This window comes from Momordica charantia (genome assembly GCF_013281855.1).
Source record: "Momordica charantia cultivar OHB3-1 chromosome 2 unlocalized genomic scaffold, Mcharantia_2.0 BLBB01000002.1, whole genome shotgun sequence".
Lineage (NCBI taxonomy): Eukaryota > Viridiplantae > Streptophyta > Magnoliopsida > Cucurbitales > Cucurbitaceae > Momordica > Momordica charantia.
Window position 1 is genome coordinate 3467412 of NW_028275160.1, and position 27353 is coordinate 3494764.

Sequence of the window (27353 nt, forward strand, 5' to 3'; positions counted from 1 at the left end):
ACGTCTTTCGAGACGAACCAAATGAACACTGGCTTAAAATAGTAAGGTAATACCATATCAGTGCAAGGCGACCTTTCACGTGGTATGAGAGGGAAGATCATTGGACTTTTACTTGTAGGCGTATCTTTTTGGGTGCGTAATGAAAAGTGGAGTGACGAGAATAATTGAAAAAGATGGAGGGGAGTAGTGAGGTGGTTTCAATGGTTGCAAAAAAGGGTGAACGAACAATGAACATGGTCGGCGGAAGGAGCGGCTAAGTTGGGTCACAAAAGTCAAAACTTTGATGATGTGAATGGGCCAAATTGTTAATTTGGTTGTTATTTTGAATTTTGTATTTTGTTGGGGATTTAATTCATAGAACTTGGTAAAAAATTATGGACAGGAAGTTGGACTTTGTTCGTCATCCCACTCCCATGACCCACCAAAGTTATTGTCTCATTACATTAATTTTACTAAAGTCGAAAACATATGAAAATTGGGAATTGCTGCTGCTGCAGGCCATGCCATGCGTGCATTTATGTCTGTCTTTGGGGCTCACCTATCTTTAATAATTCATCCTTCGATTTTGGGTGTGCTGTTGTGGGAATCATTTATTTAGCATGGAGCATTCTTAATCGTCTACATTCTATCCTTCAAGTTTTAAGGGGTCGTATGGTTGAGATTTTCTGACTTTACTAGTCGCGTGGACAAGTAAAGTCTTTGTTTGTTATATCAGATTTGAAAATTTTGGTTCATAGTATTCTGGTTCTAGTATTTTTGGATTTGATTCATTATACCTTCAAAAGGATCATTACACAGTTAAGAATGGATCATTTTAATCCATTTATTTTTACTTTTATCATATTTCTTTTGATGACACTTTATTCACTAAGTTTTTTGAGACGTAGTCGTAGATTTGTATTAAAGATTTCTATTGTGTATGAAATTTGTGTTAAAAATTTATAAAGATTGACATAATTAGTCACCTTTTAAAATTACGTTGACCAAAATGAACCTATTGGAAGTACATATATTAAAATAAACGAAAGTAAAAATTACAAAGACCAAAATAGTATTTAAAGTTATTTTCTTTGGTTTATTGTTTTATGCATATCCGCCTTCTATTGATTGTTGGAAATACTATCAAAGTTCAATTTAACGAGGGAGAATGTTATGAATATATAATTAATATTATAATATTTTTTAGATTGAAAACTAAACGTAAAATCATAAGAATTTATGCTTAAAAGTAAACAATACTTGTTATGCTATAGAACCATGGAAAAGTTTGATGGTCTAATTCTAGTCACCATACTAAAAATATTTCTCGCTCAAAATCGTCATGTTTGAAAGGACACTTGGGTGGAACTAAACATCAAAATTTGATTTGTTAGGATCACTTAATAACTACTATTTACTAAAGTTTTAGTTAAAGTAAGCAGTTCCAAAACGCATTTTATATAACTATATTGGTGTGGTGTGGGGTTCAAAATAGCGTAAGCATGCCCATTGCACAAACTATTTTAAGTTTTTTTTTTTTTATGTACAACAACATTTCGAACACACGACTTTTTTTTTATTGAAAATACATGTCTTAAAATTAAGCTGGACTCAAAGTCGACCAGTATTTAAAGTTATTATATTTCCCATCCTAATCTCAATAAAGAGAAAGAGTAATGTTTGAGAATGCAAAAATTTGTTAAGGAGAATCACATAAAAATGCATGAATATTAGACTATGGTATTTATTTTGTATGAATTTTAACATTACGAAGTTTTAACAAATGCAGGCTTGTTTGATAACCATTTCGCTTTTGGTTTTCTATATTAGAAAAATTATGCTTGATTTATACCCTTTCGATGTTTCTTCACATTCTTTAAAAATACATTGGGATCCTTTGCCAAATTTCAAAAATAAAAATATTTTTCAAAATTAATTTTTTAACTTTTAAAATGACTTTGATTTTAAAAAGTAGATAACAAGAGACACGTAGATGGAAGTAGTGTTTCTTAATGGTTGTAGTTGAGATGTCCATTTTTTGAATCTCCCACAATTCATCAAATGCCACTTTTTGTATAACTTTTCCATTTTTTTTTTTTGTATTTTTTGGTTTAAAATAAGAAAGATATAGCAATAACTGAGATTATAGTTCATAATTAAGCTCAAGTGGTGAGGAAAACAAGTAATGATATTTGGATAAACCCACCTCACAAATCAAAGTAAATTATTGGCCCATAGAAAAAGTAAATTAAATGGTTCATGTTTGTATGATAATTACCTAATTAAGTACCATAATGCTAATTTGGAACCTAAGTTTAACATTCATTTTCACTTTGATTATGATTACCAACCCCATCTTTCACTAACTTAAAAAGCAATCCACTTCTCTCTCTCTCTCTCTCTCTTCATATAACGACAAAAAGACAGAACAAAATACAAGACTATGGCATTTATCAACCAAGATAAGGCAAGATGGGGCCATGACTTAAAACTAATTACTTTATGCGCAGACACATAACCCAACTAGATTCTCTTTTTTCTCTGAGCTAATTAATGCTTTACATATTTTTATCCTTAAAAGAAAAAAAAAAGGAAATCCAACACGAGTATACTTCAATCACTTATTTTTTTCTTTTTGAGATCGGAAGTTTAAATATGCATGTTCTTATTTGATCTCCTTTTTTTTTTCTATCTTGTAAAAGGAAAAGAAGGTCCAATATAATTAATCACCCACACGGTGAACGCATCAATTAAACCCAATATTCTTCTTCTAGAAGAATACTTAGATATGATTATGATCAATATTCTATGCCATATTGGCACGCGCAAAAAGCAAGAAAAGATTAAGAAATTTTGATCGAGGGGAGTGGGAATTTAAATTAAATTGGTTGTGGGGATATAAAATTAAAAAGAGAAAAAAAAAAAAGAAAAAAGAAATGCAATATAGTTTTGTCTGTTTTTGATGGACTTGTTAAGGTCAGGTGCATTGAAGCCATATATTTGATATTTGTCCTGTGTGGTTGCTCATGAGAGTTGAAGATTTTATCTTTTTTTATAATTACAGCATCCAATGAAAAATCAAATCAAAATCATTGATTCCCCCCACTTTTCTTTTTCTTTTTCTCTTTTTTTTTCCCATCTCCGTTTTTATTTTGCACATTTGCTTGATGTGATTGTGATTGTGACCTTACTTTTCTCTTTCTTATTTTTGCTCTCACAATTTTATGTATGGAAATTGGAGTGGAATCTTGTTGTAAATTTGAAGTTAGAAGAAATTTAAACACATTGGGTTAATTTCGTTTTCATTTCTCATGAGTGTGGAAATTAGATTTTTAAACTTTTTAAAGGTTCATGAAATGGACTTCAACGAGTTGATATTGCAATTTTCAATTAGCCGATTTTTTCTTTTAATTCTTTACTTTTTATTTCTATTTTTCTAGGTTTATGGTTACCGATATTAGTCCTAAACTCTTCAGAGGTTTGACACGATTATTGATTCATGGGTGTGGATATATTACTTTTGGTTTAAAAAAATGGTTAAACTAGAAATTTAGTCATTAAATTTGACAAGTTGTGCTTATTTGGAGTTTTAAATAGTTCAAATTTATGCTCCTAAATTCTCAATTTGATTTTCATAATTCTAACCATCTATCCTATCACTACTCATTTCAGACTAATGAATGATAATTTAACATGATATAACAAAATGATGGAAATGATGTAAGCATATTAGAAAACTCAGTTCAAAAGGATATTCTATAACTAACCACGTCAAATATTGTCTTGTATATTATTATTTTATTCAGATGCGTACTTGATTATACTGCATTATTTTAAATCATATCTGTCATAGCCGTTTGAGTTAAACACCCGTATCGGACCACCCAACTAGTTGGATTCGATCAAGTCGATCCACCCAAACCAACACAACGAGACTTCCTCTATAAATAGAAGTAATGCGAGGTATACTCTTATAACTCTACTCTGACTACTTTCAACGAAATTTTTTATCAATTCAAGCATCAAAGTGTGTTGAACTTAGCACCACGTTAGTGTAAGGTATTCCAGAAGCTTTGATATTGGGGATGAAACTAATTTTATTTATTTATGTATTTTTGTTGTAAATAATAATGATATGGAAAGTATAATGAAGATGGGTGTTTAAACTTTAAGTTGAAGTATAAGGCACTACTTGCCACGTCATTTTTGCCTTTTAAACTAAGCTAATCTCTCTTCTCTTCCGTGTATGCCACTCTCCCGACCATGGTCTGTGGGCCCCACTCCTCCTTCAACTCAAACCTACATTTTCCTCTTTTTTACCTCCTTGCCCCTCCCCTTTTGTGAATATTTTTCTTACAAATTTTCAGGGAGGAGATAAAAGAAATAACCAAAAATCTCTCTCTTTTTCTTCCCATATCTTTATTTTCAAAATAAACCTTATCTTACGATATGACTTTTTTGAAAAATAAGAAATTAAGGGTTGCCCCAGATGTAATCTTTACCAATCCCTGGCCAACTTTAACGCATGCTGTTTATTTTTTTTTAATAATAATAAATCAATACAAAAAAATTTGTAATTTAAAAAATAATCACTCCATGCCGTGGGGTCATGGCATGGTCTCCACTGCTGCATTCAAAGTCAAACTATTCCCTTTGCTTGAAGATTTTAGTTGAATATTGTATTCAAATTTTGGAAAATTAATTAGTTAAACTATTGCATTATTGAATTTTCTTTGACCAAATTGACTAGCTTTTTGTTTCTCACACAAGAGAGAGAGAGAGAATAGCTTTTTAGTCTTTGGAATTCACCCAAACCTTTTTGTTTATAAACCAAGCTTGAGATTATATTATGCCACAACTTTTTAATCAATATACTTCATAAATTTTATTATGCCATAACTCAAATTTTATCTTATTTCAAAAATATAATTTTGTAATTATAAATATTTAAGAATATTAATATAAACTTAAATATTTAAAGTATTTATCTCCGATAAACTTGAATTCTTTATAAATGACAACCAACTCATCCATTCTAACTTTATTAGGCATGAATGGCGAGCATATTATCCCTTTTTTGTTAATAATTTTGGGGGTATTTTGGTCATTTCCGTGCATCCAGGTGGCAGAAATAAACTCTCAAGTAAAAAAGTTAATTCAGTGGCAGGGAATGTAGTTAAGCAATAATTACAGGGCTTTTGCTCCTCCACTCTATTAAAGACTTCTCAGGTGATTCTCATAAGACTCCCCCTCCGCTTCTTTCTCCCTCTGGTCTGAAGTGAACTCCGGCCTGAAGACTCTTTAAGTCAGGTGGGTTCAACAATTTGATTGATTATGGACCTCTAAAATTTTAATCTCTGAGTTTAATCCATCTGTTTTCAATTGCGTCTCTTTGCTGGTTTTCTGGGTTTGTATAAACTTTTCTTCCTTTTGTTTGTCTGATTCAATACTGCTGCAAATGGGGTTGCTGTAGAAATGGTAATTCGAGTCCGAAATTGTCTATTGCTCTGTTTTTCTGCTCTGTTTTCTCTGGGCATTTTTGTGGAGGTCGATTCCCTGACCCCTTCCCTGAATTTCTGTTTTCGAGCCATATACTTTATGATTCTTTATTTTGCGAACTGGGTTTTAATTTAAGAGAGATTATTATAACTGGGGTTGGATTTTAGCGGTAGATCTTATGAAACAGGATCCAATTCCATTGTTTCGGTTTCATGTGTGAATAGTTTATCTGGCATCTTTTTCCTGTAATATTTATTTTTATAAAGTTGAATGATGATCTGGTGGGGGATATAGCCGAATACGTGGAAAGGTATAATCATGAGTCACCGAACTGAATTTTTAAATATTGCTTGATGCTTTTTTAAATTTCTTTTTCTAAGAAAGCAGAAAGTTAATCCCAACTTATTTGGGCAAGTGTCAAGTGCATATTTTACCATCGCGTGAGTGAATAATTGAAAACTTCGGTAACTGTGGTTTCTGTAATTTGTAAATCGGATGGTTCTTTGGACTGAGAGGATTTTCTGAGGAAGTTCTCAGTTTTCAACTCTGATCTAATAGATGAATCAAACTTGGAAAATATCTTCCTCTGTTTTTTGCTGTTATGGAAGTAGAATTATACTTCTTGGACTTCTAAAAGTTCATAAAAACAAAGGCTAAGGCTGGTTTTCATCCTTCGTACACTTTGTACCTCCCAAGACCTCTGGTTTCAAGCACAGAAAATAATTGTTTCGAGTTGAATTGGGTCGAGAGTCTATTGCAGGGCAGCTTAAATTGGAAGCTTCAAGCCTATTTGAAGAATGCTGTCTGTTTTATATCAACAGCTTCTGCTAGATTTTAGACAAGTAATAAACTCATACCAGAATGATTGTTTGAGTCGATATGTTCTCTGATGTTGTCAATTTTCACCATTTTTGTTTGATTATTAAGACCTGCATCTGTGGCAATCTCCTGTGGATGACTTTTATCGGTCGGTATTTCTCTGTAAGACTACAACCATGCTGATTTTGGTTTATATGTGCAGTAAATTTAGTTAAAGATTCCAAAAACGGTGGTTCTAGGAACTCTTAGCTTCTGTAGAGAGAAAATCAGTTTCATTCGGTAGATAATTTGCAAAATGCAAGCTTCACAGCTTCATAGAGGTTCACATATGTCAAAGAGACTATGTTATCAGCCACTGCAAGGAGTGGATGCCTACTGTTTCTCCCAATTCCAAACTTTGGGTCGCCAACTATATTCCACTGGTGGCAACCAAAGAGGTGAGTTCAATGTTCAAGACATCGGTGATCGGTACTGCACTCTGGAGTCGTCATCAGGAAGCCATTGCTATACAGCTCACAACTCGACGTCGACCATCACCTTCTCACCCAACGGGAGTCCGGTATCGCAACAAGATTCTCGTTCAAATCCTTCGGATCAAAATAATTCTCCTGACAATACATATGGCTCCCCAGTAAGCGGATCCAGTATAACAGATGATATTAGTGACTTTACGCACAAACTACGGGAGTTGGAATCTGTGATGCTTGGCCCTGATTCTGATGTCATTGACAGTTTTGATAGTATCTACCAGGAGGGAACAGACAATCCAGAGATGGGAAGTTGGGGACAAGTGATGGATGCTATCACTAAAGGAAACTTGAAAAAGATTCTAATAGTTTGTGCTAAAGCGGTATCGGATAATGATGCGTTAATGGCACAATGGCTCATGGATGAATTGCGCAAGATGGTGTCGGTTCGCGGTGAACCGATACAGAGGTTGGGAGCATATATGCTGGAGGGGCTGGTTGCACGGCTGGCTTCCTCAGGGAGCTGCATCTATAAAGCTTTGAGATGCAAGGAACCAGCAAGTGCGGAGCTCCTCTCTTATATGCACGTTCTTTACGAGGTCTGCCCATATTTCAAATTCGGGTACATGTCTGCAAATGGTGCCATTGCAGAAGCCATGAAGGATGAAGATAGAGTTCACATCATTGATTTCCAAATTTCTCAGGGTACCCAGTGGATCACTTTGATTCAAGCTTTTGCAGGCAGGCCTGGTGGACCACCTCACATTCGTATAACGGGTATAGATGATCCCGCATCAGCTTATGCCCGCGGAGGCGGGCTAGATATTGTTGGGAAGAGGCTTTCCAGGTTAGCAAAATCGTGTAATGTGCCATTTGAGTTTCATTCGGCTGCCCTTTCTGGCTGCAATGTTCAGCTAAAAAATCTTGGCATTCGACGAGGGGAGGCTTTAGCAGTGAATTTTGCATTCATGCTCCACCATATGCCAGATGAGAGCGTAAGCACCGAAAATCATCGAGATAGGCTGTTGAGGATGGTCAAGGGTCTGTCTCCAAGGGTAGTGACCCTTGTCGAGCAAGAATCCAACACAAACACTGCTGCATTCTTTCCCCGGTTCATCGAGACGCTGGATTACTACAACGCCATGTTTGAATCAATCGACGTTACTCTTCCACGACAGCACAAGGAGCGAATCAACATCGAGCAACATTGTCTAGCCAGGGAAGTTGTCAACATTTTAGCCTGTGAAGGAGCCGAGAGAGTGGAACGACACGAGCTACTCGGGAAGTGGAGACTGCGATTCGCAATGGCAGGATTCACTCCTTACCCATTAAGCTCTTTGGTGAACGCTACAATAAAAACATTATTAGATAGCTATTGTAAGAGGTATAGGCTTGAAGAGAGAGAAGGGGCTCTGTATTTAGGCTGGATGAACAGGGATTTGGTTGCTTCTTGTGCCTGGAAGTGACCACGTTTTACAGGATTTAGCCATTGAAAACCAAAGGAGAGACATGGTTGTTTTCTGCTCCATTAGCTGCTATGACAAAACATACACTTTTCCTTGACACGTTCTAGTACCAAGAACTTAACTTGGCTGGCACTGGCATGGTGGACTATGTTTTAGTTTGATGTTAGGTTACAAAGTGCAAGCTGGAAAACCAGAGTCAACTTGAAATTGTGTTGTGGCTAAGTCCAAGATTAAATATCAGAAGGGTCGCTTCATATCACATAATCTAAGAAGTGATGTATAAATTTAGAAGTTTTATGTTAGTTTTATCAATTTAGCCTTTAATAAACCATATGCTTTCAAGTATCAAGTTTATCCTCTCGTCTGTGAGTAGTTGAAGAAATGCCAATGAACAACATACTCGAATTTCCGTTACAGTAATGAACGAAAACGATGATTTCTGCATCCCTAAAAGCAGAGTCGAAAAAGTTGAAATAACTTGGAACAAAGGGCTTCTCTTCATCTTAAGCATGAAGGGATCCAAAGAAAAGTAAACAGGCGTGGATTCATGTGAATCTCTCTCCATTGTTGCTGTGAGAAAGATCAAAAACCGTCCCATAAGGCCAAATGGGGTGAATCAAATTTGAAGTCCACAAACAATGAAGAAAGCAAAGACCTTAAATTGGCTGCAGCTGCCATGAAACTTTCTCATGAACAAGATTTAGATGATATTCATGGCGCCATGGGCACGGGCCATCCATGAAATCCGAATCCTCCACACGTGACCCATCTCTTTTGATTAAATTTCTCTACACCCCGTTTTGGATTCTCTCTTTTTGAAACATTAGATTGCAAGTTTTGTAATGGAATGAGCTGTATCAAACCGCAGATATGTAGAAACTCTTCGTTGCTTCTAATTGTGACAAAGTTGCTCATTTATTTCCCTTGCTCTATACAAGGTTGAATTGAAAATAACTTATTTGCACATGGGGCACTACAACTCTGATAACTCTAAATTTATGAAGCTTGAGGTTAGAAAGTTTTCAGATTTATATCCATTTGTATATGTGAATTGTATAAATGAATATTGTATTTAGTTTGTAGATGGGATGATCTATAAGCTCATTTTTTCAATACAACATGTGGGGGTGGGGGATCGAACTCACACCCTTTTAATTGGAAATATATGTCAATACCTATGCTCGGCTCTTAAATCTAATTTTATTTCTTTTAATATCTTAAATCTAATTTCTAAACTATAGAAACTTAATTCATGAATCATAGTACATCATTCAAGAGCGTAATAATCATAGTAACAAAATAAAATTTATATTACATTATATCGAACTTTAGAAAGCATTTGGTTTTTTAGAACTTTGAAATTTATATGGGGGCGGTATCTCCATTCTTATTATTTCTTCTTTAGGACCATCAACCCTCTCTCTTTTAAAGTTTTTATATATAATTAAAATGCCCACTTACAAATAATAGTTAATTGTTGCAATTATAATACAAATTGAAGGCTTTAGTCCAAACGAGAAAAAATTGAAAAGTTGAATATACCTTTAAAACCGGCAGTTTTCTGAAAATTGAAAAATCCTCCTACATTAATATATCTAATATCAAATATATCAACGATATACTTTATATTAAACATTGAAGATATATCACTGATATATTTAGTGTGATTGATATATTTTATATTAGACATATATATCAATTATATACTTAGTATTCGTTAAATCAAGTATATCAATTATATTGTTAAGTATGTCTATGGTAGAAAAAAAGAAAACCTAATTTTAAAATTTTTTTTTGTCATATTTACAAAACTAAAAAGTTATTATATTTACCAATAACTAAGGTTTTTGCTACCCATGGTAGCAAAATACACAAATTCAGAACTGCCGTAAAAAACTAAAGTTACATAATTAAAAAGTCCCATCAAGAAAATACAACTAATTAAATATCTTCCAAATTTTCAATCCTTAAGTAAAAAATGAACTTTTTTTTTAATACAAACTTATGGGGTGAGGATCGAAAACTCACAACTATGATAAAAAAATACAACATATGCTTTGGCAAAAACAAAACAAAAAAAAAAAAGAATCTTATTTCTTAGATGTCTTAAACATGACTAGGTTTAGATTGGCAAAATAAATTTTATTGTTAAAGTTATGGTTTTTATTTTTTATTCATTATCATTTTTTTTAATACAAAGTTATCCATTTTAAAGTTTGTATATTTCATCTCTTTCTTGTTCTTCTTTTTTTTCTTTTTTATATATATATGGTCGTTGGACTTAACTTAGCTTACGTACTTTCAAAGAAAAAGAAAAAAGAAAGAAATTTAGGTTACGTAAATTGGCCATAATGAGACGTGAAGCAGAAGGGAGGGTTCACAGTACGTCGATTTAACGATTTGATCTGAATTACGCGCCACGTATAAAACCAGAATCGCCCTGCCGCCTCGACGTGACGCAAGGAAACCCAACTGAACGGAACAGAGAGAGAGAGAAAATATTTTCTCGCTCCGTTTCTGCGGAGAGATTTTCCGTCCGGCATCACCACAAGGTAATCATTCATTCTCTTTCGCTTCCCTTTCAAGTACAGAGATGCTGATGTTAATGGCGTCGTACTCGTTTTCAGAGCTAACCCAGTTTCATTTCAATCGTGATTTTCATGTTAATTCGCCCATTTAATAGGTTTAAGGTCCATTCCTCTATATTGTTTCGAATTTTCCATTTTCCGTCGTCGAGGTCGTTTCAATTTCTGTTCTGGCACGATCTTTGCTTCTTTTTTCTCTTCCCCCGCTCTATCTGAATCTGTGATTTTTGCCGCGTGAGCCCGATTCCCAATTCTCCTTTTCCCTTCGGATTTTCTGATTTCTAGCTCGTTTGACTTTATCATTGTCGTTAATTTTGTCTCTTGAAGTACGTTTAATTTGTTCAGAGTAACAAGGAATATAATATTTTGTTGCTGAAATCTCTGGTTTCACTTTAATTATTATTTTTATTATTAAATTAAAGTAAGAAGAAGAAGAAGAATCACCTGAAAAAGCAGTCAGCGTAGGCTTCATATTTTGCTTGGATTATATATCTCGAAGTATATCCATTTTGGTTCTGCTACATATGATGTTTTTCAGTTGCAATAGTAATGATAGGTCTCTGTACTTCTGTTATATGCCCTTTAAATATTTATTTGTTATTATTGGATTAAGTTGACGCTGGACTCTGGAGTTGGCTGTATATTAAGAATCAAGTTTATGAATGTGAAGATTATTCTCTGCGCATTCCTTCTAAGATTCAGCCGCCAGCTCTTAATTTATCTGGTTTTGATTTCACATTCTACTTGGATCATTTTAATTTTTTCAAAAAAAGAACTCTTGAATCTTGATCTATAGCAAGTAGGACCCCAGCACTGATGTCTGTTTCTAACTAATTTGCTCAATTTACCTACATTAGTGTCTCTTTACAGATGCCAGCTGAAAATTCAATTCCATTTGATCGAGATGCAGAGCCTTTTGTTGAGGTGGATCCAACTGGAAGGTTTGGACGATATGATGATCTTCTGGGGTCTGGAGCAGTGAAGAAGGTTTATAGGGCATTTGATCAGGAGGAAGGTATAGAGGTTGCTTGGAATCAGGTTCGCTTGAGAAACTTCAGTGGGGATCAAGTGCTCATCAACCGGCTGAGATCTGAGGTTCAGCTGCTGAGCACGTTGAACAACAAATATATCATTGTTTGTTACAGTGTTTGGAATGATGATGAGCGTAACACGTTGAATTTCATTACCGAGGTGTGCACATCAGGAAACCTGAGGGATTATCGTAAGAAACATCGACATGTGTCAATTAAGGCCTTGAAGAAGTGGTCAAAGCAGGTACTCGAGGGATTGGATTATCTTCATACTCATGAGCCTTGCATTATTCACAGAGATCTCAATTGTAGTAACATATTTGTCAATGGGAACATTGGCCAGGTATTTGCTTTAATCTCGCTAGTTTTCTCTCTTTCTGAGCTAAGGTAGAATTTGCAGATAACTTTTCTTTGTCACCTTTTTATTCTTGATCATTGTTTTAGGTGCAATGCCAAACCTCCTTTTATGGAAATTAAAAGAAAATCTGATGATTTAGTGACTTCCTTGCTGCAATCTTTGAAACATTTGACTGAGCTACTTGAATAATAGTTCATATGCTACACATGGTTGTCTATTGGCTTTGTATTGATAGAAATTAAAACTGAGGTCATGATCAATTAGTTGGCATCTCACAGAGCTACGGAGGCTATGATCACAGCGAAGAAAAAGTGCAGTTGGGGAATTTGAGTTGCATTTTACTCTTGCTTTCTCCCTTATTCACAAGAAAGTGAGCAGTTGGTTAGATAAATTCGTTTTAGGATGTCTGGATGTCATTTACTGAATTCAAATATCAACTATCAAATCTCAAACTTGCTTGCTAATTTATATAATTCCCGAGATAAGATTAAGCCACAAGTATCCAATTGCCCACCCCCTCGTTCAACTTGTGTTGCTTCGTGATGTTGAAGCGTTATTACACCTCTCCTCTGTACAGGTTAAAATAGGCGATCTAGGTTTTGCAGCTATAGTTGGCAGGAGCCACGCTGCACATTCAATCATAGGCACACCAGAGTATATGGCACCAGAGCTGTATGAGGAAGATTACACGGAGATGGTGGATATATACTCCTTCGGGATGTGTTTGCTCGAGATGGTTACAATGGAGATACCGTACAGTGAATGTGACAGCGTTGCCAAGATATACAAGAAGGTGACGACCGGAATAAAGCCCCAAGCATTAAACAAAGTGACTGATGATGAAGTCAAAGCTTTCATTGATAAGTGCATTGCACAACCAAGGGCAAGACCTTCCGCCTCTGAACTTCTCAAGGATCCCTTCTTCGACGAAGTCAGGGATGAAGACTCTGAACAGACTTATTAGAGGGGAAGCATGTTTTCTAGCCAGCAGCAATTAACAGTGTTTCCTCTACCTCTGCTACTACTGACTGATGATGAGCAAGAAAAGTATATGGTTCTCTCTTTTACCTACTGCACTACAGTTTTCGCCATTTCTGTACTTGGATTCTGATCGCTAGATTTCTAGTCAATGACTTGATGTCTATGCAATGAAATCTTCTATTTTCACTTGGATTTGAATTTTTCTAAGAACAGGAAAATTGCAGCAGAAGACCTCAGGAAACCGAGGCAAGCAATAAAATTTCTTTTTCCTTGTAGTAGCCATATCTGGGGGATTAGTTAATCTGTTTTGACAGAAGGATTATGAATGAACTTGGTACATCTGCATCATATTCCAGAAGAAAAAATGTAGTACTATATAATATTGGTTGAATTACATCCTAATCCTAATCCTATTTCCAAACACAAGAAAAAAGGCTGGTTTCAGCTGTTTGATGAAACACTTGAAATAGAGAGAGACGAAACTGAAATAGATTGTGGATTTAATTAAGTGAAGCAAGTGCCTCTAGATTTGAGCCAGTTGTGACAGTACGAGATCCCAGGACATTCTTGGAAGCTTGTATCACTTGTTGACCATTGGCATAGTGCTGGCGGCACACTGGCATATAGACATCGGCCCCAGCAATAAGCTCGGTCCTTGTCTCCTCTGTCTTCCTCAAGGTAAAGAAGGCTCTTTTGCCACAAAGTTCACATCTAGCTGTCAACTTTGTCACTGTGTCAGCCAGAGGTACAACATCAAGAACTGAACCAAAGCTCCTCCTGCCAATTACAAACGGAATTTCAAATACCAGCAAAGGATCCCAAAAATTATGCAAAACAAGCACAATTATATTGGAAAGATCCATTGTTTTGCATCTGGGAACGGCCCATATGTAAATATTGAACTGTACCTTAGGTAATCTCCATCAAGGCCAGCAACTATAACAATTTTGCCATCTTTGTCAGCAACATTGCAGCAAAAATCATAAAGATCGTCAAAAAATTGAGCTTCATCAACACCAATCACATCCAGCTGCCAGTATTATTTGAGGAGTGATAAAGAAGATGGGTTAGAAGAGAAAATTGTCAAACCAACAATAGTGCCAAAGATACCTTATCGTAAGCATCTTCTCCAAATTTCTGACGGAAAGACGAAAGATCTGGCAGTGCCCAGCATGGAAATTTGGCCCCATCGTGTGTTACTACCGAATCAATTGCGTACCTCGTGTCCTTGCTTGACTTGATCATCACCACATTCCTGCTCATGGCACGACGAATTAAACACAGAAATTCACACACGGAACGATATAGAAATCTAATTCAAGTCAAAAAAGTTCGAATTGTGCATCGACTGAGTCAACTCATCACCGGAAACCCCAATTTTCTTTACCTGCCACTGTTGCTCTCGGATTTTATCCGGCGGAGGAGCGCGGTGGTTTTCCCGGCGAACATGGGGCCGATGATTACGTGGACCTCGCCGGCGACGCGGGGATATGATCCTGCTCTCACGGTGCCGCCGTCGGTGGTGGTCAACGACAACGAGCTCCTAAAAGAGTCCATGGAGCAGATTGGAGATCAAGAAAAGTAAAAAGTAGGGCAGATTTTGAATTGAAATCAGAGGGAATTTAGAAGGAGAGGAAGCGAGATCTGTGAGATGATCTGATTCCCTCTTCAAAATATATAGAACGAAAAAGGAACTAATTCGGAGTAGTGGGTGTGATTTTTTTCACTGGGGTTTTGAAAATTTGGAGGGAATATTGAAGAGTTTTGATTTGGAGGGAAACTTCTTGGGGAAGTTTTTGACTTTCAGCGTTTGGTTTGTGTATATATGAAGAAGAAGAAAAAAAATTTATTTTGTTAAATTTGGGCCGGTTTAAATTTGGTAACCGGCTTATGATTGATTTTCTAGCCATTTAATTCGGCCGGATCGGCCCACTCAAAATCACACACATTTCCAACTTTAATTCGGTAATTAAACAGGATTTGTCTGTATTCAATATGAAATTACATAATTAAGCGAAAAGGAAATAAATGCCACAACCAGTCAATTAATGAATAAAATCAACTGCTTAACAGAGAAAACTAATTTGTAAATTATTTTAAAATAAAGAAAATTGTGCTCATTTGTTTTCTGAGACCTATATTTTCTAGATTCTATGCCAAAAAATTTTCAATATTGTAGACTTTTATTACAACAGGAATTTTTGTAATCTGACCACAGAGCCCAACAAGAGTAAACATCAAGAAACCATTTCTTTATTAGAAAAAAATAAAATGAGAAAATATAAATTAAAATTATGATAAGGTATTTGCATGTGATTTATCTAAGCCCATCATCACCATACCAGCTAATGGTAGGCTGGAAGAGATCAACTCCAATTAATCAAATCCAGCATAAATGTGTAAAATGACCTTTGGTACCAAGCTAGATGCAAAATGACAAGCATGACCCTTTCAATAGGGTCACATAAGGGGTAGTGGTTAGATGCAAAAGGGTATTTTGGGAAGTAAAAACTTTTTGGAAGTTACACAAAATGATAAGAACCACAAGGCAATGTTTGTGGTGCTTGTAAGAACTATAAATGGCTCAAACATTTTTGTGGGAAGCAAGAATTGATATGTGCACCCATTTGGATGTACAAATTCATTTTTAAATTATTAAAATATTTGGTATGATCAGATGAAATTGGATAAGTTTGAGGGAGGGTATGGTTGAGGATATATGCAAGAATTTGTCAAGTCAATATAATTCATATTCAATCATAATTTTAATTTCTTATATTTAATTGTAAAATTTTCATGTTTGTTATAATTTTATGGAAAACAAAGTTAAATTTTGTATAAATGAGAAGTATAGATATTGATATATATTAATGTCTCAAACAAACCAATAAAGTAGGTGATCACTGTACTAGCCTAAAACATTATAACAATTAAACTAGAATAAAAACGAGACAACGTAAAAATAATATATAATTACCAAAAGAAGGGTAACTTCTTATATACACATATGAGTACCTATATATATTGTACCAATGTTTTGAACAATTCACGAGTAGTTTATGTTGGGCTAAGATTATTCTTCGGGCAACATCCAATATCACTACAAAAGTTAGTCGATAAAAAAAAAAAAGTAACATGTAAATTGAAAATATTTTTTCAACTAATGTAAATAAATTATCTTGAAAATTCTTTTCAAATGTTATTTGGTATTGATTAGAGAGGAATTCCACCAAAAATGTTAAAAAGTTATGAACTTTGAAGGTCCACTTACTTTGGTTTGTCAAAAGTTTATGTTGATTAATGGGCATGATATGCAATGGAGAGACCATAATCGAAGTGAACCATAAAAATGTTGGAGAGATGAATGGCTAATGGTCCGGTCCACTACATTTCCATGCATCCACTGAGATGTATGACATTATGGAACCCATGTATGAGCCTTTTTTTATTTTTCTTTGTTCATAGTGTATAAAAGGGATTAATTTGGAAGAGAAATCCTTCCCTTTATCAGATCAACAGAGATGAGCGAGAATCCATTGTGAAGAAACAAAAAACTTGTTTTTATTTTTCTTATTATTTTTTCTCCTCCTGTAAGTTTCTAGTAAAGATCAAAATATAAAAAAAAAAAAAAAAGAAAAGAATTGAGAATTATAAAAAGAAAAGAGAAAATCTTCATCTTCCAGTTTCAAAGTTCTTATACATTTCTTTCTCACGCTAGACATCTCCAAAGCTTCAGTTTTTCACGTTCTCCTTGTAGTGTACAGTTTCTCTAAACATAAATAGAATTTCCCGATCTGTTTGGTAACTGAATTTGCTTTTCATAATCAATTTGATACAATTTTGAGGCTTAAAGGAAAGGTCCGGAACATATTACAGAGAAATGATGGAGATGCCATCTCTCGCTGTCCTTATCATCGTGCATCCTCTCAGATCTTAGTTTTTCAAGATTTGGCTTCCTGGGTCTTCGCTAATCGGTCTGTTTTATGGGAATCTGGACTTTACTTTTCGATCTTCTGAGGAATTGGATTAAGTTCGGATCCTGGTAATCCTTCTTTTTGATTCAAATGCTTTCTGGGTTTTCTCAGGTTCCTTGAATTTTGGTCGAGCAATTGATCGACGATGGATCCAGTGTTCCCAAATTGATTTTTTTGAATATCTGTTCGCTTGGGATATACATTTCCTGGATTGCCTCTGATTCAAATAAGGTACTACTTCTTCTGTTATTGATTTGTTATTCACCCGCATTTGATTTAATTTCCTTCTTCTGTTTCAGCTTCGAGAGGTTAGAGATTACAATTCTTCAACATATGTTTATACACCGATCTTTTACTAGAACGAATCGCCATAGCTGATTTTTGTCCATTTCTTCCTTTTGTCTTCTCACTCTCCTTAAAATTCGGACTTGGAATTCGATCCCCAGTACATTATATTAACATCTGAAATGGATGTTCGAAGTTTGAAATTCTGTTGTTTTTTTCTATCTGAATCGAGTATAAATGCTATCTGCATTTAATGATTTTTGGATATCTGAACGATATGCCTCCTGTTGATGTGGTAGGAAAAGGAAAATGCAAACTGATAGTGGCAAGTTATTTGTTGGTGGAATATCTTGGGATACCGATGAAGAACGTCTTAAAGAGTACTTCAGTGCCTTTGGGGATGTGGTAGAAGCTGTCATTATGAAGGATCGGACCACAGGTCGCGGTCGTGGCTTCGGCTTCATCGTTTTTGCTGATTCAAGTATTGCAGATAGAGTTATACGGGAGAAGCACAATATTGATGGACGAATGGTGAGTTATTAACCTTTAATGTGTATCTCCAGACCTGAAAATAGAGCTCATTTCTTATTAGTTCATGACTCCAAATGTATCGAGCAATTTTTTTTTGTCAGTAAAATTTCTAATTCCCTGAGGACTAAATTTTGTTTCCTGATTAGTGTTTCAGCTTGCGTTCAGTCACATTAGCCTGCATTCGCCATTTAATTGCTATTTGAACTCGGCCTTCATTGTTGAGTTTTCTTCATCCCCAGGTTGAGGCTAAAAGAGCTGTTCCCAGGAATGACCAGAACATTGTAGGTAGAACCAGTGGTAGCATTAATGTTTCTCCTGGTCCCGGACGCACTAGAAAGATATTTGTTGGGGGCTTGGCATCGACTGTAACAGAGAGTGAGTTCAAGAATTATTTTGATCAATTTGGGACAATTACAGATGTTGTGGTGATGTACGACCACAATACTCTTCGACCCAGAGGCTTCGGGTTTATAACATATGATTCTGAAGAAGCAGTAGAGAAGGTTCTTATCAAGACTTTCCACGAATTGAATGGCAAAATGGTTGAGGTTAAGCGTGCAGTTCCCAAAGAGTTGTCACCAGGCCCTAGCCGTAGTCCACTTGGTGGGTACAATTATGGTCAGAGTAGGGTCAATAGCTTCCTTAATGGTTACACTCAGGGGTACAGTTCGAGTACCATTGGAGGCTACGGTGTTAGAATGGATGGTAGGTTTAGTCCAGTTTCAAGTGGACGAAGTGTATTCACTCCATTTGGTTCAGGTTATGGAATGGGTGTGAACTTTGAGATTGGTCTAAACCCAGGGTATGGAGGAAGTTCAAATTTTGCTAATAATCTCAACTATGGACGGGGACTGAGCCCTTATTATACTGGTAATTCAGATAGGTTTGGCAATATAGGGTACGACGGTGGCAATGGAGGAAACTCGTCTTTCTTCAGCTCAGCAACTCAAAACCTGTGGGGAAGTGGAGGGCTCAACAACGGAACAAACTCTGCCACTTCCAATGCTCATTTGGGATCAGCAAGCGGCAGCATTGGGGGAAGTGCCTTTGCCAATTCTGGTGTTAATTGGAGTAGCTCCGGAATCTCGTCTCAAGGTGGAGGAAGTAATGTTTTTAGTAACACTGGGAATCTTAATTATGGTGGTGTTGATAGTAGTTATAGTCTGGGAGCTGGAGGGTATGGGAGGAACACTGGTACTGTTTTGCCTCCAACATCATCATTTCCTACCTCAACTGTCGGTTTTGACGGGCCCTTTGCCGATTTCTACAGTGCTGGTTATGGTGATCCCACGTGGCGATCTTCTAATTTCGAAAGAGATGGATCTGGACCGTTTGGTTATGGACTTGGCAGTGCTGCTTCAGATGTCTCATCCAGAAGCTCTCCTGGTTTTATTGGTGCTCATAGTGTTAATAGGAGGCAGTCAAACAGAGGTTAGAGCCACTGATTCAAAATTTATCCATTGCCTCTTTCAATTTGTTTTAGTAGTATCTCCTGATTTATCTTTTAAGGAATTTTATTTTCCAAATCCTCAGATTATGAACATCCAAATGTAGAATTCTATTTTTTTGATCTTGCACAAAGCTGACATAGCACATTTCAATTCTGCACTTGATGATTTAGATCTTAGCAGTTATTGAAAGCACATTTCATTGCCAACTGAGCAGACTTATTTTGTTAAGTTGCCTGCCCCATATTTTAGTGATATGCTGGTATAGCTGAACACGACTTAGTTATATTGTAAGAATGTTTAGAGCAACGAAACTCATTACGAAGGTCAGGAGATATTGGGCACGTGGATCTTGTCTTCGATAAGATGTTGACTAAGGTAGTTTGATATGAGGAATTAGAACACCATTCCTGCTTCTTGGTTTGTATAATTGAAATGCCTAGCTGAAGGGGCAATCTTTAGCTGTTTTCTTTGGATTACCGAAAAAGAAAAAAGGAAACAAGATAACTTGTATAATAGTACTGATTGAAGTTAAATGAAGGGCATTCAATGTAAAACATGAATACAAAATTCGACCTATATGTAAATTATCTTTTCATGGAAAATTCATCTCTCGTTGTCTTCCTTTATTGCACCTCTTTTTTTGTTCACATGCCCGTATATGCAAGCCTGGAATTTTGCAGCTCACTCATTTTTAACTCGACAAGCTTGAAGCTGAAGCCGAGTAGTCAGTATTGCTAGTGAAATTATGCATTTAGAATCTTCTAAAATTTGCATTCCTTTTCATTTTGTCATGTAATGACGTTTGGGCATATAGCTTAATAGACTTTGAACAGCATTTTTTAATGCTCCTGTTATTGTTCATAGCTAGGCGATTGTTTTTGCGATTGTTTTTTTTTCTCTTCTTTTTATCATGAAGCCTGTCGATATGGATGTCCATGAAGAGTAAACCCTGATGAAATAAAATGAGAGTCAGCCAAAATCACAAATGCTATCAGATTATCCGTGATGTTAAATTGAGTCTCAGAAACCGGTGCATGCTATAATGTCATCAATGTATCATTCTGTGTTAAATGATCTCACCGCGTTATTCTTTCTCCTCTTTTTGTGTACTTTTCTGGTGAAAAGAAATGAGATGCGTTAGCAATGGAGTGATAATATTCTCTTGACATTTATTGTGAAAAATAGACTGTTAGAAACTCAGTCTCCTCCTTTTTGGTTCAGGAAACACTACCTAGGAACGATCGGATATGTCGACATAGTAGATGAAGATAATTGGTGAAGCATGTGAAGTTGCGGACCAATCAATAGAATATTCAGTTCAATTACCCTACAAAAAAGAAAGGAAGAAAAGAAAAGGAAAAAAAAAAAAGAATTATCTAAAGCTAACTGAGTGCCGATGCTGAGAATCAAGCTTAGAGGTATTTTAGCCACTTGGGATTTTGTGTTCAGGTTTGAGTTTTGGTTAGAAATTTTCTTTCTTTTGGTTTTTTCTTTTTTCTTTTTTCCTTTTCTTCTTCTTATATTTGAGTGAGATGTAAAATCAGATTGCGGCAGTATAGCAAAATACGTATCATCATGCATCTTCAGTGAGGTGGGGATCCACAAAGTTATAGACTATGCCTGTTTTTTTCTAAGGTCACCCTTTTAATTTTGCAAGTTCTTCATCATAATTTGTAGCAGTAATGCCTGAGGCAAAGTTGTGAGCTTTGTTGAGGAATGGCTCTTTGTCCCATCATTTTGGTTTGTGTTTTTTTGAACAGATTGTATCAGAGTTCCTCTTTTTTGTTGAATTGTTAGTGTGAAAAAACATTCAAAGGGATATCCATCTAGGCTCCCTATGAATAAATAACCACAAATTCTTCTGTCTCTCTCTCTCTCTTTTAGCTTTCGTAACAATGTGGCGAAATTCTTGTTCGATGCTTTTAGTTTTTGCTTTGAATGTATGGAAGACGAGCCTTTATTTCCCGCAGAAATATACCTCAAACTTTATACGTTGTACCGCTAGCCAGCCGATGTAGTTTTCGGGCTCTATTGCAGAGGAACAATCTCAGATTCTTCACATCTCTCAGCCCCCCCTTTTCTTTGCTGTCCTTTTCTGTTCCAATATATTTTTTTTTTTATATTTAGATCAATCAGTTGATAGGTCTTCAATCACTTATGAATGGTTTCTTTTAAAGATGAAATATCTTTTGGAATCCGGTGAGCATGCGCTGTGGTCTGGTGTAGGTCTGGAGTCAATTCATTGACTTTTTACATTGCATCATGCTTCTGAATTGTGATAAAGTTTTTATTCTTGGCTTTCCATCGCACCACCTCCATATGGCCAAAACTAGACCTGACTCCTACATAAAAATGTGAAGTTCAGAGAATAAGATCATTAAGAATGAAATGTTTGAGATTAGTATAACTTGCGAGCGTCGTAAAAGGTTCCATGTGGGCGTCGTTGGGGTTGACACAACCATTTTGAAATGTCTGTGGCTTCCTTTAGGAGATGTCTGCAATGAAATGGGGGGGTGGAGAAGACTGTAGAGGAAGGATGGGGAGGGGAGATTTTGAACCCTTTTTAAGGCTTTTAACTTTGTGGCTTCCTAAATGAATTCCAGTAAGAAACAGTTGGGGGAGAAAAATAAAAAGATTTGACAGCTGAAACAGACACCAATTTGGCTGCCTCTTCTCTCTAAATTTGACATCTCACTGTCATTACAGCTTTACATCTGATTCTTTTATACTTTCTTTGGAAATTGAAAGGAGTATCAAAGTGGCCCAAAAAGTTTGAAAGATGAAAAAGGGCATGTTGTTTTAGAACATTTTGCTTTTCTTTTCCCATTTGATAACCTTTTTTTTTTCTTCATTGTTTCAAATAAATATTGTGGTTTTACAATTTTCAGAAGTGGAGCCAAACAGTTGACATGCATAACTATATTACATAAATTTATTCAATTTTTTTGAATGTGTATAAGTTGACTGGTTCATTTGTTTACTTATTATTTATTCATTAAAACATTAATAAATTAATGTTATATACATTTATAATAAGGATGGCAGTGATTAATGTAAGGCGGTTTGATATATCATTTTGTTTTATGTTTTATGTTTTTGAAATTAAGCTTAGAAACACCACTTACATTATTGTATTTCTTTGTTTTGCTATATATTTTTTAAAACTTTTCGGACTCTTAGCTAAATTTTGAAAACGAAAAAAAAAAGTTTTCTAAAACTTGTTTTGATTTATGAAATTTGACTAAGAATTTAGATAGTGTTTTTAAGAAATATGAAACATACCAAAGAAATACAAGCAAAGTTACTAAACGTATAAAGTTAAAAACAAAATGGTTATATTATTTTCACCTGTGTTTTCTTTATTTTGTTACCTACTTTTAAAAAAGTTTTCAAAATCTCAATTAATAATGAAAAAATAAAAAATTATAATTTTAAAATCTTGTATTTTTTTTTTTAAATTTAGCTAAGAAAACGTGACAAAACAAGTATAATTTTTAAAGTTAAAAACTAGCAACAAAATAGTTATAAAAAATACGTTAAAATTATGATATGATATGCATCAACTTGTATTTTTTAAAAAATAATATTTGAAATTTAATACTTTCTTTATCTTCAACGGACAAAGATGGGCTGTCTGTTTGAATCCAGAAGGCCCAATACGGCTTCAACGGAGTCTGTTAAAAAAAAAAAAAAAGAGGCCCAAATTAATCAACATTACGAAATTACTACTGAATAGCCATTTTTCCCAATGATTTAACATCCTCTTTTTCAATTTTTTTAGACTGCATAATAACAAATATATATACACACACAATACAAACTATTATTCGTCGCTTAGGTTAATTTCATTTTTTTTATTTTTATTTTTAAAGATTCTAATTTCATTCCCATGTATTAGTAAGCGTGTGAGAGGGAAATGAGAATTGGGCGAATAATAATAATAATAATAATAATTAATATGTGTGTTGTGAATCTGTGGGCCCTATATTCGAAGCATTATCAAAGTACAAAACCTGACAGTCCTTTTTATTTTTTCTTTTTCTTTTCTGGAAATAATAAAATTTTAGTTTCTTAATAATTCAAAAATTGGGTCGAATTTTTCAACGCGATTCCAGGTCCATGTTTCCTTCGCCATATAATACTCACCTCATTCATTTCCACTGCAAATTGCAAAATATCAACTTCTACTGTTTTCTTCAAATCGGAGGAAAATTAACATTCCGTTTTTTTTTCCCAATATCTCTCTCAATTTACACTAATTTATTTGGTTTAATGCCTCTTTCTCTTTCTTTGTTTGGTGTTTCCCTTATATAATTAATCAAAGTAATGAAAAATAGTTAAACAAATAAATAGGAAAAGCTTATAAATAAATTTGGATGCATTAAAATGATAACACATAGATTAGCATTTAAAAAGCGGTAGGCCAAGAAGCGCTTTCTCTCCCAACTCGTCCTTTGCAAGCTAGCCATCTCTAGCTAAGCTTCCCATTAAGTCCAATCAACATTCAAATTCCACCATTCACTCATTGGGAGAGAGGGCAACAAAAAGACAAAAAAGACTCCACTTTATTCCCACTGTCATTTTCAATTCCAGCTTTCATCAATATAGAGAGAAAGAAAATGTGTGACACATCAAAAAATATATAAAAATAATAAATTATCTCTGTTTGCAGCATTTGCACACTTTAAGAAATCGTGTATATGAAGCAAAAGACGAGAGCTTTGGTACCTTCAAAAAGGACCTTCGATTAAAGGTGCTTTTTTGTTATATGGGTCATATATATATGTTGCACAAACATTGGTCTTCATAAAAAAGGAGGTCCATAATTATGCATTATACTTTCTGCTACCCATAACATCATAAAATTAAATCAAGAGCATATAATATATATAGTGAAGTAGCGATCCAATTGAGCAGTGATTAAGATCAATTTTCAGCTGTTTAGTGCTTTACCTGCAAGATTCTTATTTCTTCCCCCAAAAGATTTAAAATCCCCCCTTGTTTCTTTTTTTTTTTGTAGTAAAAAGATGGGTTCAAAAAAAAAAAAAAAACTAAACTAAAGGGTAGGTACTAGGAAATCCATTGATACGTTCATGTACTTTCTCCATTTTAATTGTGTAATCAGTACACATACCATGAGAAGAGTGAGAGAGAGAGAGAGATTAGTATTGAATTAGATAGCTTTTTCAATTCACTAATTAGAGTGTCTAAAAGAAATAATAAATGCTAAGAGAGAAATATATATATATATATATATATATATATATTAGAGCGGTCAAATTTCTAATATCTGTCAAATAGTAGCTAAAACAGACTGAAGCAAAATTGAACTTATGCTCCGAGAGAAAAATAACCCAAGTGATTAACTTTTCCTCTAGAGTAGAACCAGAATTAAATATAAAGTTTGTTTTTTTGTTTTTTTTTTTAATTACATGAATATGGCGTAGCGCATCCCGTCGCTTACCATGAGTTGATTGGCGTCGGAAAAATGATCGGCGGAGACCCAGAAGGCGTCGGCGCCGTGAACGGGCGGCTGAGCGAAGCAAGACAGAATAGAGAAAGGGGCGCGAATGATGGTGAAGATAAGGGAGAAGGTCCGGTGAGTGGTAGTTCGGTGGCGGTCGGCGGCGGTGGCGTAGATGGGCAATTCAGGTGGTGGGAACATGCTCTCGTCGGCTACGCGGTGGCTGTTCCTCGAATTGTGGAAACTGGGGCGAATTGCTGCGATCATCAGCCGCCACATGATATTTGTCCTTGTTGGGGTATGGAGAAAGAAATTAATAATGGAGAATTAATTAATCTGCAATAATTTGAAGCAGCACAGAGAGACAGAGAAAAGAAAAGGAAAAAAAATGGTCTTTGTTGGAAATGGAAGAGGGAGGGTATTTTTGGGATGGGGATTCTGATTTGATAAATGGGAAAATAGGCAACTTGTGCAAGTATTTTGGTAGTGTTAGTAGTGCTACTGAGTAGCCTTCCGCCTTCCTTTTAAAGGCAATCATCCACAATGGAAAAAGGAAAAAAAAAAAAAAAAAAAGCACCACTATTTTTTTTTCCCTTTTCTTTTGCTGAATTATTTCTGGCGCTCGCTCTAATTTTCTTTTTCAAATTTGTCTTTTCTAATAATAGAGTTGTGATCAAACTAATATGTGCGTGGAAGATAATGTGATAGATATATTGTGTCTCGTTTTTTGATAACATTTTTGTAAGTTTTTTCACTAATAATTGGGCTGAAAGATTGATTAGAACTATTACAATATCACTACCTAATAAACGCTTTATTTTTCTCCACTTTTACAACAAATATCTTATTATACTATATTTACATCATCGACTCTAAAAACTTTGAATTTTATAACTAAACAAATATAGATTGGTTTGATCTATTCGTTACACGTTACATTGATGTAAGTATATAATTTAAATATTAATAATATTTTTCTAAATATGAAATGTTTGAATCTCCTCAACTTCTTCTGTTATAACAATGGATGATCTTGGTATTTTTCGTATTGTTATGTATTCAGTTTAATTTATACCAAGAGCCTTTTGAAAAGTAAAAGACGGTTTTGGACAATTAAATTAAGGACGTATAAGCCTGTGCAAGGGTGTATCTCGTTTAGTTCACGAGTGTGCGTATATATTTCTTTGCCCTTCCATACGTGACGTTTGTGGAGCCTATAGATATGCCATGCCCGGTTTCCTTAACACAAGAGCCGGGTCGGGTCGCGGTTCTATTTCAAACGCAAATCCAAGCGTCCATTGGGAGAGCCATGTTGAGAAGATAAATCAGAAGCGTTGATTTAGGGAACAAAAGCATGACCCAGGAATGATGGGTGTTAGAAAATACTACAACAATGCACATGAGTGGGTCCCCGTGCCCCTTCGTTAAACGAAGGAATCAATGCCCCCATTTGATTGAGCCTTGAGAGAGAAATTTAAATGCTATGACACTATTATATTTATTTTATAATTTTTTTTTCAGTGTCACGTGGATTCTATATTATTTTTAATACGATATTGACGTGACAAATAACAAATGAAAGAAATATCCGTTGGATTTGTAAGCTAGAGACGTGAATGATCATGGGTATATAAGAGATGACAATTATCTCCATTGGGATGGAGTCTTTTAGGTGAAATAAAAAACAAAACCATGAGGACTATGCTCAAAACGAACAATATCATATCATGTAGTATCAAAATTTGTTGAGAGGCACGTGCATTTTCTTTTTTTATTTTTATCATCTCCTTAGTTACGTTGCACTATTTTCTTTTGAGATTGAAAATCTTAGGAAAGAATTAATATATAATATATGATTGAATTAGGTATGTTTGGTAGTGAAGGTAGGATGAGTGATTCTGAAAAAAAAAAAGATTTAATTAGAATCGATTTCCAAAATCAACATCTAAATAATACCTTAAAAGTTAATTTAAAGTGATTTTAAAATTTTCTAAAATCAATTTTTCAATTTGCGAAATACGATTAATGGAAGGGAATTGATTTTGACCCGGTCAAAATTACCCCAAACACACTATTAAAAAGGTTAGTCCTAGTCAATCTGAAATTTAAAAAGTTACATATCAAATAATGACTTAAGACTTTTTTTTTTTTTTCCTTTCAATTTTGGGTTACATAAACGAAATTCAACGAAATACCACCTATAGTTTAATTAATTTGTAGTATTTGATATATTTTGAGAGTTTATCGTTGGTTTCATGCTTTTGTATATTCAATTAATAGCCATTAATATTTATAAATATACTATTCTTTGAAACGTGTGATGCACGTTGACATGTAAGTTTTACACGCAACCTAAATATATGTTCTTATTTTGGAGGTTAATAAGAAAACTGCATCTTTAAGCATTTTTAATTTCTTACAGGATTAGAGAGGCGATTTAGTAATTATATTCATCGTTTCCTT

General features: G+C 34.9%; 5 protein-coding genes across 7 annotated transcripts; 3 read left to right on the forward strand and 2 right to left on the reverse strand.

Annotated features, from left to right (window-relative positions):
• Positions 1–5135: 5135 nt before the first annotated feature.
• Positions 5136–8575, forward strand: LOC111011194 (scarecrow-like transcription factor PAT1). The gene is made up of 2 exons (XM_022284879.2): positions 5136–5289; positions 6500–8575. Exon 2 carries the CDS (start codon positions 6593–6595, stop codon positions 8228–8230), a length of 1638 nt encoding a protein of 545 aa, XP_022140571.1. The 5' UTR covers positions 5136–5289; positions 6500–6592; the 3' UTR covers positions 8231–8575.
• Positions 8576–10530: 1955 nt separating this feature from the next.
• On the forward strand, positions 10531–13467 carry LOC111011150 (putative serine/threonine-protein kinase WNK11). 3 transcript variants are annotated; one of them, XM_022284809.2, is made up of 3 exons: positions 10531–10782; positions 11686–12090; positions 12782–13467. In XM_022284809.2, exons 2-3 carry the CDS (start codon positions 11686–11688, stop codon positions 13166–13168), a joined length of 792 nt encoding a protein of 263 aa, XP_022140501.1. In that variant the 5' UTR covers positions 10531–10782; the 3' UTR covers positions 13169–13467. The 3 variants fall into 3 exon arrangements, with proteins under 3 accessions (XP_022140501.1, XP_022140499.1, XP_022140498.1); XM_022284807.2 differs by having other exon boundaries at positions 10533–10782; positions 11673–12189; XM_022284806.2 differs by having other exon boundaries at positions 10535–10782; positions 11686–12189.
• A 66-nt stretch (positions 13468–13533) lies between these two features.
• Positions 13534–14982, reverse strand: TK1A (Thymidine kinase). The gene is made up of 4 exons (XM_022284810.2): positions 14573–14982; positions 14296–14440; positions 14094–14215; positions 13534–13962 (listed from the first exon to the last, which is right to left on the reverse strand). Exons 1-4 carry the CDS (start codon positions 14740–14742, stop codon positions 13686–13688), a joined length of 714 nt encoding a protein of 237 aa, XP_022140502.1. The 5' UTR covers positions 14743–14982; the 3' UTR covers positions 13534–13685.
• A 1714-nt stretch (positions 14983–16696) lies between these two features.
• Positions 16697–21292, forward strand: LOC111011174 (RNA-binding (RRM/RBD/RNP motifs) family protein). The gene is made up of 5 exons (XM_022284845.2): positions 16697–17159; positions 17271–17390; positions 17744–17975; positions 18215–19406; positions 20648–21292. The coding sequence occupies exons 3-5, from the start codon at positions 17754–17756 to the stop codon at positions 20659–20661; spliced, it is 1428 nt and encodes a 475-aa protein (XP_022140537.1). The 5' UTR covers positions 16697–17159; positions 17271–17390; positions 17744–17753; the 3' UTR covers positions 20662–21292.
• Positions 21293–24653: 3361 nt separating this feature from the next.
• LOC148212662 (uncharacterized) lies at positions 24654–25397 on the reverse strand. Its single transcript, XM_088121031.1, has one exon. The coding sequence runs from the start codon at positions 25167–25169 to the stop codon at positions 24855–24857; it is 315 nt and encodes a 104-aa protein (XP_087977157.1). The 5' UTR covers positions 25170–25397; the 3' UTR covers positions 24654–24854.
• Between the last annotated feature and the right edge of the window lie 1956 nt (positions 25398–27353).

What these genes read in the sequence shown, in the direction of transcription:
- LOC111011194 (XM_022284879.2), top strand. Translation starts at nt 6,593, where the DNA reads ATGCAAGCTTCACAGCTTCATAGAGGTTCACATATGTCAAAGAGACTA.
- LOC111011150 (XM_022284807.2), top strand. Translation starts at nt 11,686, where the DNA reads ATGCCAGCTGAAAATTCAATTCCATTTGATCGAGATGCAGAGCCTTTT. An exon ending in TCAATGGGAACATTGGCCAG is followed by an intron (nt 12,190 to 12,781) that starts GTATTTGCTTTA and finishes TCCTCTGTACAG; the next exon opens with GTTAAAATAGGCGATCTAGG.
- TK1A (XM_022284810.2), bottom strand. Translation starts at nt 14,742, where the DNA reads ATGGACTCTTTTAGGAGCTCGTTGTCGTTGACCACCACCGACGGCGGC. An exon ending in GAGAAGATGCTTACGATAAG is followed by an intron (nt 14,216 to 14,295) that starts GTATCTTTGGCA and finishes TAATACTGGCAG; the next exon opens with CTGGATGTGATTGGTGTTGA. An exon ending in CTTGATGGAGATTACCTAAG is followed by an intron (nt 13,963 to 14,093) that starts GTACAGTTCAAT and finishes TGTAATTGGCAG; the next exon opens with GAGGAGCTTTGGTTCAGTTC.
- LOC111011174 (XM_022284845.2), top strand. Translation starts at nt 17,754, where the DNA reads ATGCAAACTGATAGTGGCAAGTTATTTGTTGGTGGAATATCTTGGGAT. An exon ending in ACAATATTGATGGACGAATG is followed by an intron (nt 17,976 to 18,214) that starts GTGAGTTATTAA and finishes CTTCATCCCCAG; the next exon opens with GTTGAGGCTAAAAGAGCTGT.
- LOC148212662 (XM_088121031.1), bottom strand. Translation starts at nt 25,169, where the DNA reads ATGTGGCGGCTGATGATCGCAGCAATTCGCCCCAGTTTCCACAATTCG.